General features: G+C 42.0%; 2 protein-coding genes across 2 annotated transcripts in view; one reads left to right on the top strand and one right to left on the bottom strand.

The window, feature by feature from the left end:
- Positions 1-1353: 1353 nt before the first annotated feature.
- Positions 1354-21725, bottom strand: part of PFN4 (profilin family member 4) — a 26401-nt gene continuing 6029 nt past the window's right edge. Inside the window, exons 2-5 of the mRNA XM_065587586.1 lie at positions 12095-12223; positions 9011-9148; positions 6178-6283; positions 1354-4646 (exon numbers count right to left, since the gene is read on the bottom strand). Coding sequence (XP_065443658.1) covers positions 4618-4646; positions 6178-6283; positions 9011-9148; positions 12095-12211 — 390 coding nt within the window. The 5' untranslated portion in view covers positions 12212-12223 and the 3' untranslated portion in view covers positions 1354-4617. The remainder of the gene's footprint in view (positions 4647-6177; positions 6284-9010; positions 9149-12094; positions 12224-21725) is intronic.
- LOC135982097 (ribonuclease H-like) lies at positions 18594-19010 on the top strand. Its single transcript, XM_065587294.1, has one exon. The coding sequence runs from the start codon at positions 18594-18596 to the stop codon at positions 19008-19010; it is 417 nt and encodes a 138-aa protein (XP_065443366.1).

Below are 21725 nucleotides of genomic sequence, written 5' to 3'. Positions count from 1 at the left end.
ATAGTGCATGGTGAAAGTGTGTATGGAGGATCACGTTGCTGCTCTGCAGATTTCCTGGGTGAGAACCTGCACCGGGAATGCCGTTGAAGAGGCCTGAGACCTGGTGGAGTGCGCAGTGATTGGAGGAGCAGGCACCCCTGCCAGGTTGTAACACTCACAGATGCAGGACGTGATCCATGATGAAATCCGTTGAGAAAAGACAGGAAGACCTTTCATTCTGTCTGCCACTGCCATGAATAACTGGACGTATTTTTGGAACGGCTTCTTTCTCTTGATGTAGGCTAGCACTCTGCAGACATCCAACGAGTGAAGCCTTAGCTCCCTGACATTCGAGTGTGGCTTAGGATAGAATACTGGGAGGAACATATCCTGGTTGATGTGAAACTGGGAGACAACGTTCGGGAGGAAAGCCGGGTGAGGCCTGAGCTGAACCTTGTCCTTATGGAACACCGTGTAAGGGAGCTTTGATCTCAGGGCCTTGAGCTCAGACACCCCTTCTGGCTGAGGTTATCGCTACCAGAAAGGCTACCTTGTATAAGACAGAGAGAGCATCTACACCACAGATATCTTCCACATACATTAAACAAATAACTAGTAGCAGAAGTAGGCTGTTATCCTCTAGGTGAACCAGAAACTAGAGGGGGACACAGCAACCTCTATTAGAGGATTATACAGCTATTCATGAGACAGCAGTGGAATGTTGAATTTCTGAGTTCTGTTCCTCATTCTGGGAGCAAAGTGGTGTGATAGTTATAGACACCTCTGCTGTTGATTTAATTCAATCTGAAAGGCAGTGTAGATGAGACTTGGAATTGCTATATTTGTCACCAGGAATCTAGCTCCAGATCTGCCTGAACGGACCTTCTACAACCTCTCAGGTAACATATTTGTAGAAGAGGGGGATGATAGTTGCCTTTCTTGGGGTAGGCCTTGGGCTAGGCCTTGGTCAGGAATGAGAGTTGTGAATTGCACAGCAATATTAACAGTACTCAGCAGAGGTAAGACCAGACTGTGACTCCTTGCTTGAGGTACCCAGAACTATGAGACACTATGTTACCTCTCTGAGCCTCAGCAAGTGAGAGCTTTGCTGTCACTAAGCTATGCATCAGCTTCCTCTAGTTCGTGTGCCAACAAACTCTTCAGAACTCTGCCAGTCTAAACCTTGCTTTGCAGGTAACAATCAGTGACCCACAATTTCCAAATTCCCCAGAGACATCTCTCTACAGTGTATAGTCCCTCTCACTGGATACTCACAGAAGTTGTTAAATTCGCTGCCTCCAAAGAGACAGAACACACCAACCTGTTAGTTTAGCTGAAGACTTACACATCCCAAAATACACAGCACTGAGATGGTTTTGTAATAAAACAAGAATATGTTTATTAACAAAGACCAGAGGTTTAGTGAAAATAAGTAAGAATAAAAGAAAGAAACAAGGAGGGTTACAAGTAATATGCTTTCTAGTGACTAAAACTTAATTTCAGTAAGTTATCTTTATCTAAACAGGTTTCTCACTTGTAGTCAGGGTTCAGTTGCTCTTGCCTTCCAGCCAAGAGGATCCATCTTTCATAGGCTAGGAGGGCACTGAACCATAACTCCCATCGGTGATGGATCACCAAAGTGGCTTCCTACTTTTCTTTATATACCCCAAAGTTCACTGTGTCTCAAGAGCCAGGAAGACTTCCTGGGGTGCAGATTCCGTCCCCTGTCATGATCGTTAAGTGGTCTTCTCCCCTGCTTATTAGCTCAATGGCTTTGTTTACTTCATATGTAAATGTACTTGCAGTGTCTTCTGCCTGTGATCAAGTTGGTCAGACAAGTAAATACACATTCATTTGTCTAGTGGAGGCTAGGCCTATGCACTGCCTGCCAAACACATTTTAAGAACATAATTCCAGCACACATCTATAACTCTTTGTATACACCCCATACATATACCACATGATTTTTGGGACCAGCGTGTCATCAGTTTGCATATGAGACCTCACATGACATCTGTTAGATACAGATTATGACAATAGTATGTTGGCACAATATATGTCTCAGTCCTAATGTGAGTTACAGTATGGTATGCCCTCTCTCAGTTGGTACTGAGGGGCTTCCAGGGTCACACACAACCATGGTCTCTGGACTCGCAGCTCACTGCACCTTTCCTAGATGTAGTGTGTAGGGTAATGTCCCTTTAAACAGTTTGTGAATTCTCTAGTAGCAGTCACTGTGTTCTGTGTTTGAGAAGCCAGCCAGAACCAAACTAGAGCAGCAATGTGCATTATTTAGCTAGGCCTTGCATGTTGTGTATATTCAGTAAACAGTAATTTGGATCCCTCTGTGCCCATGTGGTTCTTTCATATTATGTTTGTCATGACCTGAGCGGCAGTCCCAGGGCTGGCTGGAGTAGTGGTGGGTCAATGGCCCCTGGCAGTGGTCCCGGGAGTGGTCCTGGGAGCAGCCGGAGCAGCGGCGGGTGGGCGGCTGGAGCAGCTGCTGCTCAGTGGGTCCCGGGGCTGCCCCATGGGACTGCCTTAGCAGCAGTCCCAGGGGCGACCAGAGCAACGGCAGGTTGGCGGCTCCAAGCAGTGGTCCCAGGGGCAACTGGAGCAGCCGTGGCTCGGCGGCCCCCAGCAGCTGGTGCCGCTGGCCCTGCGTCCCCCTTCCCCCATCTAAGATTTAGTCAGGGATATTTATAGTACAAGTCATGGACAGGTCGCGGGCTGTGAATTTTTGTTTATTGCCAGTGACCTGTCTATGACTTTTACTAAAAATATCCATGACTAAATTGTAACCTTAACTATCAATAAAGCTCACATTAAATGGATTAATAACTGGCTAACTGACAGATCTCAAAAAAGTAGAGAGACTCATCACTGAATGGGAGTTTCTAGTGGAATTCTGCAGGGATTGGTTCTAGGCCTGTAGCTATTCAACATTTTCATCAACAATCTGGAAATAAATGAAATCCCAGCTGATAAAATTTGCAAATGACAGAAAGATTGTCAAAATGGTAAATAATGATGAGGATGGGGCAGTCATACAGACTAATCTGGGTTGCTTGGTAAACTGCGCCCAGTCAAACAACATGCATTTTAACTGAATCAAATGCAAACATACATCTAGGAACAAGGATGCAGGCCATACCTACAGAACGGGGGACTGTATTTTGGAAAGAAAGGACTCTGAAAGGGATTTGGGGGTTATAGTAGACAAGCAACTCAACATCAGCTCCCAGTGTAATGCTGTGGCAAAAAGGGCTAATGTACTTCTTATGGCAGTGGTGAGACATACTGGAATTCTGCATACAGTTCAGGTATGTACATTTTAAAAAGGATGCTGGAAAATTCTGAGGGGGGTGCAGAAAAGAGCCACAAAAATGAATCAGAGGCTGGAGAAAATGCTGTACAGTGAGAGACTTAAAGAGATCAATCTGTTTATCTCATCAGAAAGAAGATTGAGAGACGACTTGATTACAGGTGAATGCTACTTTGTTACGTGAGTAACTTGACAGGGAGAAAATATGGGTACTAAAAAGGTCTTTAATCTAGGGAAGAAAAGCATAACAAGAACCCATGGCTGGCTGGAAGAGGAAATCAGACAAAATCAAAGTAGAAATTAGGCACAATTTTTTAACAATGAGGGTGATTAACCATTGGAACAAACTACCCAGAGCAGTGGGGAGGGGGTTCTCCTTCTCTGGATGACTTCCAGTCCAGACAGAAGACCTTTCTGGAAATTATGCTTTAGGCAAGCACAAGTTATTGGGCTCAATGCAGGGATAACTGTGTGGAATGTAATGGCCTGTGCTATGCAAGAGGTCAGACTAGATGATCTAATGGTCCTTTCTGGCAATGCAAATAGATCTTTCAATGGCAATGCAAATAAATGGATATAAAAATGGCATTTTATTCAAAACATTCCAAGGCATGCAATGCAATTTCTGAGCTTACATTGAACTATATGTTAATGCAACACATTTCATTAATCTACTCAGTTTTGATGCTGTGTATATGATACATGTCCTGTGAGAGATGCCTCACAGCTCAGAGAAATTAACTGCTTTCTTACTAGGAGATTGGGTAAAACAAAACAAAAAAAGATAGTGTTAAAATGAAGAAAAACACCTTAACTCAGTCTCTTGAAAACATCACCCAACTGTACTTTTGATGATCGGAAGTTATAGTTTTCGGGCCTGATCCTATGATATGCTGAGCACCATCGACTCCTATAGGAGACGTGGAGAAAGGGCTCAACTTCCAGGGAAGTCACTGTGTGGAGAGGGTACTCAGCACCTGGTAGGAGACGCTCAGCATCTTGCAATATTAGACTCTTGGAATGCATCCGAACTAGAGCCCAAATGCCACCACACATGCATGGATTTATGAGCTGTAATTTTGGGACATGAAGATGGTGGAGCTGACAATTTAGGAGGTTGATAGGCTGCACTGGTGCGATTCAAATGCTGTGGATTATCCTTCTCTTTCAGAGCCTTCACTATGCACTGAGAATATTGCAGAATAATAGATATTGTCTTGCTTGCTTGGATGTGCTTCATTACAAACTTCCATCTGTGGTTTTCTAACAAACCAGTCTTCATACACTTGGTCAATTTTAAGTTGTTTGCAGATTCAGTTTTCCTTATCTCTGAAATACTCCGCTAAGGGGAAAAAACAAATAGAAGACATTTTCTTTTTCCATATTTGCCGTAATGGAGATGCTCCACTTTAAATCAACACTGGAATGTACTGTAATTAAATGAAAGGGATCATAAGGGGGGGAGGGATAGCTCAGTGGTTTGAGCATTGGCCTGCTAAACCCAGGGTTGTGAGTTCAATCCTTGAGGGGGCCACTCGGGGATCTGGGGCAAAATCAGTACTTGGTCCTGCTAGTGAAGGCAGGGGGCTGGACTCAATGACCTTTCAAGGTCCCTTCCAGTTCTAGGAGATGGGATATCTCCATTAATTAATTTATTTATTTATAATCTAACTTGCATCAGCATTTGCATCTGAATATTTAAAATATATGAATACCTACATTTACTATTAGCAACTCCAAATATATCTCCATTGTGTCATTTGAAATAAACAGAATATTTCTTATTGTAAGATTGTGGCATTAAGATATTCTTCTCTAAACACCCCTCCTTCAGATCAGCAAGCACGTTACAAACCAATCATATGCAGAAATCTCCCCTTGAACTACATAAAGTAGAACACATAAACCTGCTTTGTTTTCTCTGCAGGAAAAGATTAAACTGCACAACAAATGGGTGCTCAAAAAATAAACCTCTCCAAACCTCCGTCTGACCTAGCAAACACAAGCTAGGTTTACACCTGAGTGCGCTAGTTTTAATCTAGCTAGCTCAGGTACTGTAGCAGCGAAGCTGTGGCCGTGCAGATTTCAGCACAGACTAGCCCTGGGAGTAATTATCCACGGTTCTGGGCGAGCTTGTACAGCCCAGGCTGAAGCACGCACTGCCACAGCTTTGTATGTCTACTCCAGCTGCGATCACACCCCACCTGAGGGTTTGTCTACACATAAAACCCTATAGCGGCACAGCTGGGCCACTGTAGCACTTCAGTGTAGACATTACCTACGCCGATGGGAGGGATTCTCCCACTGACATCGGTAATCCATACCCTTGAGAGATGGTAGCTATATTGATGGAAGAATTCTTCTGTCAACATAGTGCTGTGTACACAGGGACTTAGGACGGCTTAACTATGCCACTCAGGAGTGTGGATTTTTCACAGCCCTTAGTGATGCAGTTATGTCGACCTAATTTTAAAGCTACTTTTGCTCTTCACTCCAAGCACAGGAACAGAGGAAGTAAGAATCAGGCCAATAATATTAACTATAATGTTTCCAAGCTAGTTTTCTTAAATCAATCCATAGTATCCCTATTAAAAATTAACTATAATTATAGGACTGTAAACAGTAAAAGCTTTTCTTTTTAAGATTTGATACAGATACCTTCATGTTTTTATTCAGTGAAAATTGAAGGAGATTAGTCAGAAACATGGCATCAAACAACGTAAAGTCCATTTTAATTTTCCTTTTCATGGGCTTTCAAGGTTTTTCTGAAGTCCCAAATGTTCCAAGCAGTTTGCTGGAATGAAATGCTGCCCCCCACTTGTAACATATCACTACAAGTTACATTCAGACATACATGCACATGAAGTAATTACCCAGTTTCTCTAAAGCTTCCACACACACGCTAGGATACATCCCCTCAGAGTAAGTAGCAACCAGGATGTATGAATCTGTTTTCACAGCTATGAGACCACTGTCTTCCTAGATAAAGAAGAAAACTGGTTAAAAGTTGCAGAGTTCTTTTAAATATATACACTATTTATCAATGTATGCTAGACAAGAATATTTTCTGTCTTTAAGTTGTGTGTCACTTTGAGGAAGAGAAGATACTTTTTTAAAGCCTAAATCAAGACTGATACTGATAACAGACATAAATTAATTTAAGATGATGTGTTTTATATATATATTAATCAAGCCAAGCAATAGATGTACTGGTTTTCTGTTATACTGCATGTTCCCATCTTTTTTCATAAATAATGTTTATAAAGCACTTTGAAGAGATAAAGTGAAATCCGGGTGCTAAGTGTACCCCACAAAAATGTTATTAAAATATTAATAAAATAGATGTGTGTGCTGTGTATAATTTGAAAGATTCCAAAAAGGCTTTACAAACTATACACATCTGAATCTCATTAATTTTCAATAATGAATGGAAGTCCCACTGGGAATTACTGAATTAGGATACAAATGTGTGGGTTGCCCAGCATCTTCTGGGAGTTGCTGAACACACTCAACTCCCATATTTGAATTACATGATGTCAATTACTGAGCATCTGAGTCATGGGATGTGAGGCTCAGCAAGTGTGTATGCATGTGCACGGGAATCACTACTCACCACCACTCAGCTACCTTTGGGGTGGAACATGTGTGCAGTCTCACAGCTCAAAAGAACAGCGTAAAGGTGCCTGCAGTGACTCAAGAGTTTAAGTACCAACCTCAGGGCAGACTGTTAGGAAGCTGAGCACTAACCCCAAATTGGCTGTGAGTTCTACACTTAGATTGCACCAACCAAGTATCAAAGATAAACTGCTCAGGCACTATACCAGCTTTCACATGGAGTCACTGTCCCCTTGGGTACTCCAATCTATCTCGCCACGCAGGTGAGCGTACCTTTGTGACGAGTGGTCCCTTACACCAGAAATCACATCAATACTCTGGTTACTCCCAGTCCCAAAGGACCTGTCACTTACCCAGGCCAATTGCATCTTACACCTCACACCAAAGACAATGCTTGTAGCAAATCCTATAATCTCTATAAACATTTATTCAGTAGGAAAAGGAAACAAGAGAATTATTTACAGGGTTAAAGCAGCTAAACATATATACACAAATGAGTTACCATCTTAAGTTTCAAACAGTTATAGAAGCTTCTATAATAAGCAGGCTCTATATATCCTTTAAGGTTAACCCAGGCTAAGCCCTAGGGTGCTCTTGCTTATGCCTAATAAACTTTGCCCTCCAAAGTCCAAGCAGCATAGCGATAATCAGTTTCTTCTGGCTGGGGTTTTTTATTTCCCTCTGCCATGTGCTCTGAGCTGTGAACTCAGCTGATGGGAGGAATCCACTTGCATGACTCATTTTCATGGGTGGGAAGGGGAGGGAGGGAAGTAGAGCAACAGAGTCTTTTGTGCCCTTTAACAGTCCATAATAATCCGTTTGCTATCAATGGACCGTTCCTGTTGGGCAAGACATAACACTTTCTGTTGCTGATTGGCACTTCACACTAGTTAATGTCTCTCTCCAGTCTGGTGATTTACAGTCACAGAAGCTTATAATACTACCACTCAAATATTACCTTAATATGGAATACAGAAGTTATAAGTGAGATTAATGCAGGCAGCAACTCAAAAGCATTCACTAAAGTCTAAACACTAAACACATTCTTATAATTCTAATACCTATTTTAACAATACTAACACACAGGTGAGCCAGACTCATTCCAGCTATGTATTTGTCAGTGTTCCACTGCGGCCTGGGGACCTTGGCATGAGCTGGCACCTGGTCTACAGCATCACAAATGCTACATAACATTTAAAAAGGCAGAGAAGCCATACCACATGCAACTGCAAAGTGGCTGGGAATTTATGTTGTCATAATGTAGTTAATCAACATGGAACTGGGCCAGAACACTGGGGTTAACACTTTTATTTTTGTTTAAAAAAAAAAAGAGAAAGCGTTGAGCTCTTCAGTGACAAGTCAGGATGCTGATACTGATTATCAGTTGGTGTCATTGGCCAGTGAAGCTACTCAGAAAACCTGGCCACCTCGTTTTACATCTACACTACTACACAGCTGGAAATAAGACCGCCCATAATGAGAAATCTCAGCACCCAGCTTATCCTAAAAGCCAGAAATAGTGATTGTGCCACAAATAGTGTGAGAAAAATATTTGGGATAACAGAATTCAATTTCCCTTCTCAGTGTTAGTAAAGAAATAAAATTGTTGGATAGTTTGAAATGGATGGTGGAATATATTTCTGTTTTAATCTATAAATCTCTGCTTGTCATTTTCCTTGTAGAGATTCTGTGCTGTGCATTTATTTGTTTGCCCCGTATATTGTAAAGGTGCTGTGGATAGAAAGGAGGCAACAGTTTGTTTAACCGCTAATCGACTCTGGGTGTTAACATAAACAGGAGATGTGGGACAGAAAGAAGAAAAGTGGGGGAGAGGGATAGCTCAGCGGTTTGAGCATTGGCCTGCTACACCTAGGGTTATGAGTTCAATCCTTGAGAGGGCCACTTAGGGATCAGGGCAAAATCAGTACTTGGTCCTGCTAGTGAAGGCAGGGGGCTGGACTCAATGACCTTTCAAGGTCCCTTCCAGTTCTAGGAGATAGGATATCTCCATTAATTTAATTTAAATAAAGAAAACTATCAAATAATTTTTTCAGTGCTTGGACCTACTTGCCATAAATGTTAACAACTTACATTTTTAAGATAGATGGAGCACTCATCTGCTCGGACACATTTATAATGCTTCTCCTTGAAGTAAAGTCCCTCCCTTCTGACGTGTAATAAGTTCTTGAAGAAAGCAGAGCTGAGGAGTAAGGCATGCTGTGGCTGCAGCTAAATTGATAAAATGAGACATTTTGTTATGGACCAAAAGGACACACTTTTGCAATCATTAAAAAACACACTTCTTCTATTATGTCTGATAATTAACCAAAGACGATTTCATAAATAAATAATGATGACACAAAAAAGGAAAATGTCTGAACAACTTTGAAATTGGGCTTTTAGTCCATGTAAGAATGAATTGTATTTTCAGTGTCTGATTTAGGATCGGAGTCACAAATGCTTGCATTTACCCCTATGAGTAGTCCCATTGATTACAGTGGGATTAATGGTAAGCAGTATGCCCAGTAGTGTTTACAGGATTGGGCCTTTAGATTAAAACCTCTCTGGAGCAGAGCACTCTGCCTTGCTCTGTGTTTGCACAGTACTGAGCACACAGATGCCGCATTCGAATACTAATAATCTCCATCTTTAATATATAGATGTAGCTTTGAGAGACTCCAGCAAGTGAGCTTTTCAGATCAAGGTGGAGCATTACATGCTAGAATCTAGGAGCAAATCTTCAGCTGGTGTGAAATGCCATAAATCCATTGAAGTCAATGGAGCTATGAGAATCTACACCAGCTAAGAATCTGCCCCCAGTCTCCATCAGCCACACTTCTAGAGTGAAGATGAAGTTTTAGCATTTTAGATCCTCGTTAACTGCTACTCTCCTATGGATAACACTTTGGTGCTCAGATACTATGGTGACGAGACCACATAAGTAAATAGAGAGACAGATTTGACCCCCTCTGTTCCAATGTAACATAAATAAGATAAAATAAAATTAGACAGGGGAAGCATTAGTTTTGCCATACAATACAGAAGTGCTGCTATTCTGCTGTCTTGTTTGGTACCTTGTTGATCACAGAACAAAATCAACACAATCAAAGGTGATTGACGCAGTCCAAAGCACGAAAGAAATGGAGTTCTACTGACATAACACCTTTCCTGCAAAGATCTAATATGAGTGCTGTGATAAATGAAGGGGGAGAGGGGTAGCTCCCTTTTATGGACAGCAAGTTAGCTATAAAGTCCCTCTTGGTGGCTGTTCTCTGCTTGCTTTATCTGTAAAGGGTTAAAAAGTCTCCCTGGCTAGGTAAAAGAAAGGGAGTGGGCACCTGACCAAAAGAGCCAATGGGAGCGCTCATCTTTTTAAAATTGGAAAAAACTTCCTCTTTGTTGTTGTTGGTCTCCAGAGAGCGGAGACACAGATCAGCAATGCAATAAGCAGCTTTAAAACCAGGTATGAAAAAGCATCAATTCATACCTCGAACCTACTTATCTGAAACCCCAGATATGTAAGTAAATTAGAGAATGTCTAGGAAGATGCGATTAGGGGTTTTTTTTTATTTCTTATTGGCTTGTGGACGCCTCTGTGCTAATCCCAGATGCTTTTGTTTTACTTGTAACCTTTAAGCTGAACCTCGAGAGAGCTATCTTGATGCTTAATTTTTGTAATTGTTCCTTTTAAGATCTAGCAAAAAGCCCAAGTTTCAAATGTAGTTCCTTTCTTTTGGGTTTAATAAAATGTACCTTTTTTAAGAACAGGATTGGATTTTTGTGTCCCTAAGAGGTTTGTGCACATGTTGTTTAATTAGCTGGGGGCAACAGCTGATTTCCTTTGTTTTTTTTCTCAGCTCTTCCCCAGAGAGGGGGTGAAAAGGCTTGAGGGTACCCCACAGGAAGGAATTCCCAAGTGTTCCTTCCTGGGTTCTCGAAAGTGGGGGAGGTTTGCACTTGGGTGGTGGCAGCATCTACCCATCCAAGGTCAGAGAGAAGCTGTGACCTTGGGAGTTTAATACCAGCCTGGAGTGGCCAGTATTAATTTTTAAAATCCTTGCGGGCCCCCACCTTCTGCACTCAAAGTGCCAGAGTGAGAAATCAACCTTCACAAGAGCTTTACAACAAATTCAACCCCACAACACACTTTTTGGTAAGCAGTATCATACCTAGGGCCCTACCAAATTCACGACCATGAAAAACACATCACGGACCGTGAAATCTGGTCTGCCCCTCTGAAATCTGGTCTTTTGTATGCTTTTACCCTATACTATACAGATTTCACAGGGGAGACCAGCATTTCTCAAATTGGGGGTCCTGACCCAAAAGGGAGTTGCTCTGAAGGCACTCAGCTCTGAAGGCAGTGCCCCGCCAGCAGCAGCGCAGAAGTAAGGGTGGCAATACCATGCCATGCGATCCTTACTTCTGCGCTGCTGCTGGCAGCGGCTCTGTCTTCAGAGCTGGGATTCCGGCCAGCAGCTGCCGCTCTCCAGCTGCCCAGCTCTGAAAGCAGCACCACCGCCAGCAACAGTGCAGAAGCAAGGGTAGAAGTACTGCAACCCCCCCACAACTCCTTTATGGGTCAGGACCCCTAAAATTACAACATGGTGAAATTTCAGATTTAAATAGCTGAAATCATGACATGCATGATTTTTAAAATCCTACGGTTGTGAAATTGACCAAAATGGACCATGAATTTGGTAGGGGCCTAATCAGGGCCAGCTCCAGGCACCAGCGCAGCAAGCAGGTGCTTTGGGCGGCCAACGGAGAGGGGCGGCACGTCCGGCTCTTAGGCAGCAATTTGGCGGCGGGACCCTCAGTCCCTCTCGGAGGGAAGGACCTGCCGCCGAATTGCCGCCGAAGAACGAAGTGGCGGCAGTAGATTTGTGCCGCTGATCGTGGCTTTTTTTTTTTTTTTTTTTTCTGGTTGGGGCGGCAAAAACGCTGGAGCCGGCCCTGGCCCTAATTATACCCCACTTGGCTCACAGGTTATTAGAATTGCTCAATGTCACACAGCCAGTGGAACAGCCAGGAATATTTATTAGAACCCAGCAGTCCTGACTGACAGTCCCCTCTCTAATCACTAACTCATGTTCCCTCCCTTTGAAGAGTGTGGTACATTTCTAAATTTTCTACCTTCAGTGTCACTTGCTAGGATACTTTCTGTTTCCTTACATTAAAGCCAAGGGTTGATGCCCACACAGTCTCGTCCTTTAATTTGATGATGGCCGCGTGTTCCACATGTTTTGTTCTGATGAGGCAATCATTGAGCAAAGATTGAATTTGGTTCATTTTCCTTCAGTTCTGTGAAAGAAATCAGATATAGGTAGGGGTTCATTTCCTTCCAGTTGTGCTTCAGAGACCTGATCCTCCTCCCATCCGGAATTTAATTTAGCTTTCTTTAGGAGGCTGATCCAGAGTAAAAAAGCTGAGAAATACTCCATAACTTGCGATAAGCACCAGGTTAGAGTGGGAGTCAGCTGGAGTGGGGAGGGTTAGTGCTCTTTTCAAGCTCCTTGCACAACATGCATAATACTTAGTCCTGCCTTGAGTGCAGGGGACTGGACTAGATGACCTCTCGAGGTCCCTTCTATGCCTAGATGTTTCTGTTTAAATGATCAACAGCGAAATAATTGACAATATTGACATTTAAACTGACATTATTAGACTCCAGAGCTAACATTTGGTGATGACAATACTGGTGGTATTTCACATGTTTTAGAGTTATTGTTTCAGGCTGTTTATCTGCATACTCAGTCAGACAGATGACACTGCATCAGTCGTATTTGGAAGATTTACTTAGCAACGATAAGGACAAGAAACTAGAAACTGATTGGCCCATCAGAAAATTGCAAGTATTGTGTCTCTTGAATACTGGTTCATTCCAAGCCAAGTGTTAGATGTGGTAAGGATTTCAGAATGACTGTACTTTACATAAAGAACAGGAGTACTTGTGGCACCTTAGAGACTAACAAATTTATTAAAGCATAAGCTTTCGTGGACTACAGCCCACTTCTTCAGATACATCCGAAGAAGTGGGCTGTAGTCCACAAAAGCTTATGCTCTAATAAATTTGTTAGTCTCTAAGGTGCCACAAGTACTCCTGTTCTTTTTGCGGATACAGACTAACACGGCTGCTGCTCTGAAACCTGTACTTTACATGACATCTCATCTGGATGGTGATGATGAAGTAAAATAAAAATGATAAAGATGTTCTTATCACTATACAGCATAATGATTACATAAATCAGACCACTTCATCTTGAATGGTCCCTTGAAATATAGGTTATCTATTTATGCAAAACAATCTGTTTCATTTAGTATTTAGCTGTGACACTAAGTAAGTTTCCCAGAGCGCTGTGTAAGATCAAAAGCTTGTCTCTCTGACCGACAGAAGTTGGTCCAATAAAAGATATTAACTAGGGTGACCAGATGTTCCGATTTTATAGGGACAGTCCCTATATCCATGGCTTTATCTTATATAGGCGCCTATTATCCCCCACCCCCGTCTTGATTTTTCACACTTGCTATCTGGTTACCCTAATATTACCTCACCCACTTTGTCTCTCTGATAAAATCAGACTATATAGTTTTATGAAGTAAATCACTATTAAATAACCATATAACAAATTGTAATGCAACCTTTAATGAACAAAACTGTTGTTGGATAATCCTGACAGTTATGCAGCTAATTAATCTAAAGATTTTATACACAATTTTATAAAAGTTATGCCTTAATCAAACTCAAATTGAATACTGCATGCAGATGTGGTCGCTCCATGTCAAAAAAGATATATTGGAATTGGAAAAGGTTCAGAAAAGGGCAACAAAAATGATTAGGGGTATGGAAAAACTTCTGTATGAGGAGGGATTAATAAGATTGGGACTTTTCAGCTTGGTAAAGAGACGATGAAGGGGGAATATGATAGAGGTCTTTAAAATCATGACTGATGTGGAGAAAATAAATAAGGAAGTGTTATTTACTCCTTCTTATAACACAAGAACTAGGGGTCACCCAATGAAATTAATAGGCAGTGGATTTAAAACAAACAAAAGGAAGTATTTCTTCACACAACGCACAGTCAACCTGTGGAACTCTTTGCCAGAGGATGTTGTGAAGGCCAACACTTTAACAGGGTTCAAAAAAGAACTAGATAAATTAATGGAGGATAGATCAATGGCTATTAACCAGGATGGGTAGGGCAGCCTCTGTTTGCCAGAAGCTGGGAATGGGCAACAGGGGATGGATCACTTGATGATTACCTGTTCTGTTCATTCCCTCTGGGTCACCTGGCATTGGCCACTGTCAGAAGACAGGATACTGGGCCAGATGGACCTTTGGTCTGACCCAATATGGCCGTTCTTATGTTCTTATACTGGGCTCAATACAAGGGTAATTGTGTGAAATTTAATGGACTATGATACATGGGACGTTGACTAGATGATCTAACTCTATATACTATTCTATTCTGTATAGGTTTTTATACCACACTTATCACTGTAGTATCTAAGCACTTTCCAGTAGTGCATTAAGCAATGTGACTCGCTACACAACTGTCATGTGTTGTTTGTTCTCTCATCCTCTCCCCAGGGATTAATGGTCCTTTCTTGCTTTATGAAGTGTAGATTTATTTTCATTTTAAAAGAAACTTTTACTGAAAAATGTTCTGCCTAGTCAGCTGTCTAGTGAGTATGTGAAGTCTAAAGGGCTTTGACCTGCTGAATGCTGACGCCCCATCATAACCACTGTGCCTCTAAGAGTTGCAGCACACAACTTGAAGCCCAGGGAAGAGGGGTTAAACCACCTTTGTGCTCTTCCAACTGAAGCAGCCCAAGGGCCAGAGAAGTCCAATGTGTAATTTAGTCAGCCCTGGGAGCCTGTCTTGACAGCACAGTTAGCTCAAGTTATAACTCAAGTGCTCAACTTCCAGCTACCCACAAAAATCTCTGGCTCAAGTTAAGTGGTGCTTTAAGCTTCAACTAACTGGCCTGCATGGGTGGCGGGTGGAGCCCCCCTTAGGGGAGGCTAGCCCGCAGCTCTGCCTCTTCCACCCGCCCCTTCCCCGCCACAGCCAGAGCCCCAAGAACTCCTGCCCCTCCCCTGCGGATGGGGCCACGAGTCCCCCCTGCCCAGAGGAGTCCCAAGCACCCCAGCCCCTCGGTTGGAGGAGCCCCGCACTGGCTGGAGGCCCAAATGCCCGCCCCCTCTCAGCTGTAGGAGTCCCTCAGCTGAAGCCCCAAGCCTCCCCCCACCGACCCAGAGGTGCCCGGGCCAGCTGCAGCCATACTGCGCCTCCTCTCTGTAGGGATATTAAAGAAGGTACTAACAGTGATTCCCCCAAGAGACAGTGACCCCCTCATAATTTGGCCCCCACACTTACAGTTTCACCAAGTACAAAAATCTCTTGGGTCTTCTGTTAAAACTTGTAAGCTACTGTCTGTAGAAACCATTGATTATATCTATCCTGTGACTACTATGTAAAACTTACAAACAAGTTAACTGACTTTGTTATACAATGTAAACAAACACTATAAGCTGTTAAGTGACTTTCACTTCATTCAATGGCTCCTAGGACAGACCCCCACCCTCTGTGATTAAAGGGCCGGGAGTCTCAAATGAATTAGCACACACTCTGAAAGTGGTGGAGACAGTAAATTAAAATATGGTTAAGGGATGGAATGTATGCTGATGAATGCTTGATATACATGGATGGTTAGGGAGGTGCCAGCCTAGAAAAGGAGTATCCATCGGCCGAAGAATGTGTCAAGTGGATGACCAGAAACCCCCGGAGGGTAAACTGGGACCCACCCCATCACCTGGAAGGATGAGAAACACAAACTTTGGACAGTGTGGAGCCACCAGGAATGTGCCACTTTGGACAGGAATGTGCCATCTGCTGATTGAGTCAGCAACAGCAGGATGAAACAGCTCCCATAGACTAACATAGGAACTAATTCCTATAAGAATGTACTCTAAAGACTGATGACTTTGAGTCTCTGGTTCTGCTGCCAGCCTCCAGGAGCATCAGGTGCACCTGACACAGACTCGGCTCCATCCTCATGACCAAGATACCTGGCCAGTAACTTGGCATGAGCAACTTCTAGGCTGGTAACTATAACACCTATACAGAACTTGAATGAATGATTGTGTGAATGAATCTCTCTCTCTCTCTCTCTCTCTCTTTATATATATATATATGTATGTGTGTATGTATAAGAAATAAGTAGTCAAACAACATTGTTTACTTTTATCTTTTGCTTTATCAGTATATTTACAATAAATGTGGCATCTTTGCCTTATCCCTCTTAATAAGATCCTGCTGGTTTTTATTCTATTGGTATAACATTTTGGTGGAGAATTGCGAAAGGGGGAATATTGGTAAAATGCCTCAGTTATTGTGAACATTGGTGTGCACACAGCCGGCTCTATAGAGAGTGGTTCTATTTTTGGTTAACCAAAGCCTACTGACCTCCGGTGGGTAGAGGCTTCATAAAAGAGCTCATAGAAACTTTAAGCTACAATTAATCTTATCCAAAGTGTTCACTGAGAAATCAGGGGTAACAAGAGCCTATAGGGCAAGGTAAAGCTGCTCGCTGAACGAGATCAGGGGTAGCAGGATAAGATAATTTAGGCTGTGTCACTCGCTGCAAGGGTTCAGGGGTGACAAAGGAAACTATACACGTGTTAAAAATGTTTAAGAAAAGTCAAGGGAGAACAGTCTCAGAGATAGGAATGGAGTTTGAAGGAGCTCCAACCTCACCTTTTGTAAAAGAAATAACACCCTTTAAACAAATCCTTCAGAGATATGGGCACAGTCCTTGGACTGAACAAGCCCTTGCAGATGCTTGCTCTATTTCAGACCTGGAGGATAGATTGGCCCACTATATCCTCATATGTAAACCCCCAAATGCAGCAAAAAGAGACGCTACAGGGATCTGGCTGCTGTGGGAGGCTTGTAATGACAGCTACCTCCGCCTAACAGCCTGTACAGAGGAAAACTTACTGTTTCTCGCTCTGATCCTGGGAAGGATTTTTATATTTGGTGGATGAACCCTCGGTGGTAAAAGCCCGAGCAATACAGAGGGAAGCTTAGCATCTCTCCCTCTGGCCCAAAGTGGGTTAAAATCATAAAATACGAATCTTGTTCTGTTAAACCAAACTCTGAAGAATATAGGAGTTTGGGCAGTGTAGTGTGGTTTATGTTTGTTTGTTTTGCTTTGTTTTGTTTTTCTTGTGAGTGATATTGTGGTCATTTCACAATATTGAAAGAAATGTTTAAGGAAAGGGACCAGGAAGGGTGGGGGCTGGTTGAGAAGCCCACCCTCCTTGCTAAATTGGTAGTGGAATAAAGCTTGTGCCCATGGAAAGGAAAGGTTCATTGGAAAAAGCAGGATCAGGCCCAGACAAGCAGGCAAGCAACAGATAAAGAAATTGGTTGGAAGCTTTAAGGGCATAGTGGCAGGAGTAAGAAAGCAATAAGTGCAGGCATGAATCCCTGGAACAATACTTAAAATGGTAAAATCTAATTGATAAAGGTGTCATTTTGGGAGATAAACAGTAATTTAAGGAAAGACCCTGAAAAGTTAACTCTACAGAGGCTGAACAGAATTAAGCAGTTAAACTTTGTGAAAATGCTAAAAAGTACCATGTTAAAGAGAAAGGGAATTCTTGGTTTCTTTGCAGCCATTCTGAAGGAAAAATGGGCCCTTTTCCAAAGGAATGTCTGTAAATAATCCAGGTATTTGAAATAATTTGACTGTGAACAATTTAGTCAAATTTGTTAAAAACATGAGGGGATTCTATTGAAACTTAACTGACCCAACTGTATGAAGGGAATATAATCTATGTACAGCTATGTAAAAACAGCAATGTAGAAAAGATGTTAAGGGAAAGAAAATGTGTATGTATCTATTTGTCTGTGGAAATATGTAAAGTTCTAAGAACCTAAACCAACACATCTGGTTTGTAAAACTCCTGTTTTGTAAGTTTAAGATAAATTACTTTTGTTTTGTTTTAAATAATGCCACTAAAAATCCATTTAACTATTTGATTCAAAGTTGCAAAACTGACAGACCTTTTTGCCAGACACAGCTAATCAGTGTTGGCTGGCTTTTGGGATTTGGCATTTAACCCTTAAGGGGTAACTCGGTGCTTTACAAAATTTAAAATGTTTTTAATAAAAACCAAAGTTGTGACTGCAGCAGGGCAGTCAAAATCAGGAGAATAGGAAAAGATTCTGGATTCTTCTTGTTTGTTTGTTTAGTTGTTTTTGTGTGTGTAACAAAATAGCAAATGAGAGCTGTAGTAAAAGAATAAGAAATTAACAGTGCCCCTCTGAAGCAACAGCAGGGGTGAGGTGCACAAAACAAAAAGAAGCACTGCTAGAAACACTGAGCCTTAAGATGGCTCTGTGTAATCAGACTGTCACTTTGACGAGGGTACATGAAAACTCTGTAAAAACAAAAGGAAGCAGCTGCAGTTTGGCTTCTATGGAAGACCTGTAACAAGGTATTCCTTCAATTGGCTACATGCAAAAATAAAAAACTGCACCAAGATTTACAAGCCTCTGCTGCAAAAGGAGAGAAATAAAATGTATGTCCAGCAGTCACACTAGAACAGAGGATAGCACAAGCCCAAGCAACCCCCCCCCCCCCCCCGGAAGAATTGGATACCATGGGTCAGGAGAGACATATTTGGTACACCGATGGTAGTTCCATGGTGGTGCACGGTAAAAAGAGAATCAGATATGCAGCCATTAATTTAGAAGAAGAGGTACTAAAGGGGTATTTGGATCATGGCTCAGCACAACATGCTGAACTCCATGCCATATACCCAGTCCTAAAACAATATGAAACAGAGAACTGCCCCAAAACTGTATACATCTATGCTGACAGCAATTACTGTGTAAATGGGGTGCAATATTGGATGTTTGATTGGCAGAGGAACAATTGGAAAGCCACAGATGGGAAAAAAATAGCATATATAGATGAATGGAAATGGATTTATGCCTGGGTTACCTCTCATCCCAACCAGCTTAAAATCAAACATGTCAAGGCACATGGAAAAGGCTCTGCAGCTGAAACAGTATGAAATAACCGTGCTGATGCCATAGCCAGAGATTATGAAGGGATAGCAGCGGTGACCCGAAGGCAGGAAAAGAAGGTATTAGAAGCAGTCCGCGTCCCAGGAAGGATTGAGAGGCAGGAACTGGTTATAGCTCATCAGTTCATGCATGAAGGAGTGGAAGGGACGCTGGGAAGGTTAAAGCAAGTGGCAGAATGGAAGGGGATGAGAGATGATGTGGATACATGGGTCAGGAATTGTATACAGTGTGCCAAAGATAAAGCTTGTCCTCCACACCAGCCTCAGATGCTACATCAAAGAAGGCTGGGACCCTGGCATAGAATCCAAATTGACTTCATTGATAAATTGCCAAGGAGTAAAGAAGGATTTCGATATCTACTTGTAATCACAGATTCCTTTTCAGGTTGGGTGGAAGCTTTCCCTACTAGGAACAATAGCGCCCGCACAGCCGCTAAGAAACTATTCTCTGAAGTGGTTTGCAGATATGGGACTCCCGAGATTATCGACTCAGACAAGGGAGGATCCTTTGTGGGAGACATATTTACTCTACTGCTTAAAGCATTAGGGGTTTCACACAAACTCCATGTCCCATACAGACTGCAGTCTTCAGGACAAGTATCTCCAGGCCATGGCAAAATGGCTGGAGATTTTAAAACAGAATTTTTTTTTCTAGATGGAGTGTTAACGCCCTTTTACTGAGAGAAAGGGAGGATTTACACTTAATTAGCATTTGTGCAGCCCCAAATACCAAACACACTGTGGCAGAGACCAAGCAGGTTCTGCCAGGTTGAAAGCACTGTGCTAATTTGTTTCCAAGCTTCTATCTTTCAGGCTCTGAACCAGAACATCAGGAGAGCTGGTACCAGCTGAAGAGTTATAAAAGACCATGGTTATAGTGTCGCGACAAATTCTGTGTTCAGTGTTGCCTGTTCTGTGTCTGTCTCTAGTGGTGTCCTGTGCTAGCATTGGGTCCAGAGAAAAAGGGGATACTACACTAGACAAGACAAATGTCTTTTCTTCTACTTCCCCCATATCCATCCAACTTATCAATCACCACTTGTGTCCAAAAGACTTTGGTCCCCAGTGCATCAGGTTTATTTTTTGTTAGGTTCTCTAATAGTCATTTTGTTGTTAATTTTTGTTATTGATACATTTGTATTGTTAGTTACATTTGCTTGTACTGTTAATTCCACACTTTCCTCTATGCACTCTGTATTCTACTTCCCCAAGCCCTGAAGGGTAGTTCTTGGGCCCCCATAACCTGTAAAACCTTAGCCCATGATTGCAGGGCCCCATCTTTCAGGTCCCCAGAAACCTCTTAAGAACAACTGTTAGAAATAGGGGATTCTGCATTAAAAAGGTCCTAACCTCAGTAACTTTTATTGTTTGATGACTATTGCAGCATCAAACTTGGACCTCATTTTATTTGTCAATGTACCTAATTATTGTAATGGTTTTAGATTTTATTGTATTCCCAATTATTATAATTAATTGTTTGCATTTCTGTTTATATTATATCTGGTGTTTGGTCAATTGTAATGATTTTAGTTATACTCACCTGCTTATAATTGTTTGGTTTGTTTACAACAGATCACCTATGCCCTACAATGACAACTACTGTACTGTAATGATCATAGATCAAGGGGCGGAGTGTTGTAGGAGCAGCACTGATCTGTATGCAAACGGCTATAGCTATGGGATGCACTGACTTGCCCTATCTACTTTGGAACACAAAATGTTTTGGGTAACTTTGGGTAATATTAAGGTTTTAATGCATTTGTTAAAACAAAGGAAATGATCTCTGTTTGATACTTACCAATATGACTGGATGCAGTATGTTTCCAGCACTGTGAAACCAGACTTGTTAATTGGGGAAATAATTGTAAAAATAGCACATCAACAGTCTCTGGAGGCAAAGGTATGGAAGGTTAGCCCACTCCCCATATTACACATGGGATCATTCTGGCTGCCTCGGACCTCGAGCCAGTGGGCTGGGGAGGGAGGAAAACTATTGGACACTAGAGGTTGTACCGAATGGACTCCTCAAAAGTGGGTATTCCTCACCTTACCGGTTGCCCCAGAGCCTTGTAGTAAAGATGTTTCATTGGAATCATGTATGTGGGATGAATTGGATAATGACACCAAAGTATTGTACAATGGACAATGTGTCTGTATCCACTCATGGGAGGAAGTATTTTGGGAGGATGGGAGTGTTAGCAACCCCCCCAGTAGATGAATGTAAATGATTCTCTGGATGGTTCCCGACTACCACTGGCATCCTATCAGTAATGCTACACCCCTTGATAGTAGTCTTGATATTAAATTGTATTTGTATAATTGGTATGTATGGCATGTGTTTTCAGATAAACAGAATGTATGCTAAATTGGAATCACAAACACATGTTGCCTCACAGTACCTTCTCTCAAACAGGTTAAAAAAGAAAGTGACACTAACGATTATATAAATATCGTAGTGTCAAAAGGGGGATTATGTAGGGATATTAAAGAAGGTACTAACAGTGATTCCCCCAAGAGACAGTGACCCCCTCATAATTTGGCCCCCACACTTACAGTTTCACCAAGTACAAAAATCTCTTGGGTCTTCTGTTAAAACTTGTAAGCTACTGTCTGTAGAAACCATTGATTATATCTATCCTGTGACTACTATGTAAAACTTACAAACAAGTTAACTGACTTTGTTATACAATGTAAACAAACACT

This window comes from Chrysemys picta, chromosome 3 (assembly GCF_011386835.1).
Source record: "Chrysemys picta bellii isolate R12L10 chromosome 3, ASM1138683v2, whole genome shotgun sequence".
Lineage (NCBI taxonomy): Eukaryota > Metazoa > Chordata > Testudines > Emydidae > Chrysemys > Chrysemys picta.
Note: the sequence above shows the minus strand (reverse complement) of the source record. Positions and strands in the feature narration are given on the sequence as shown.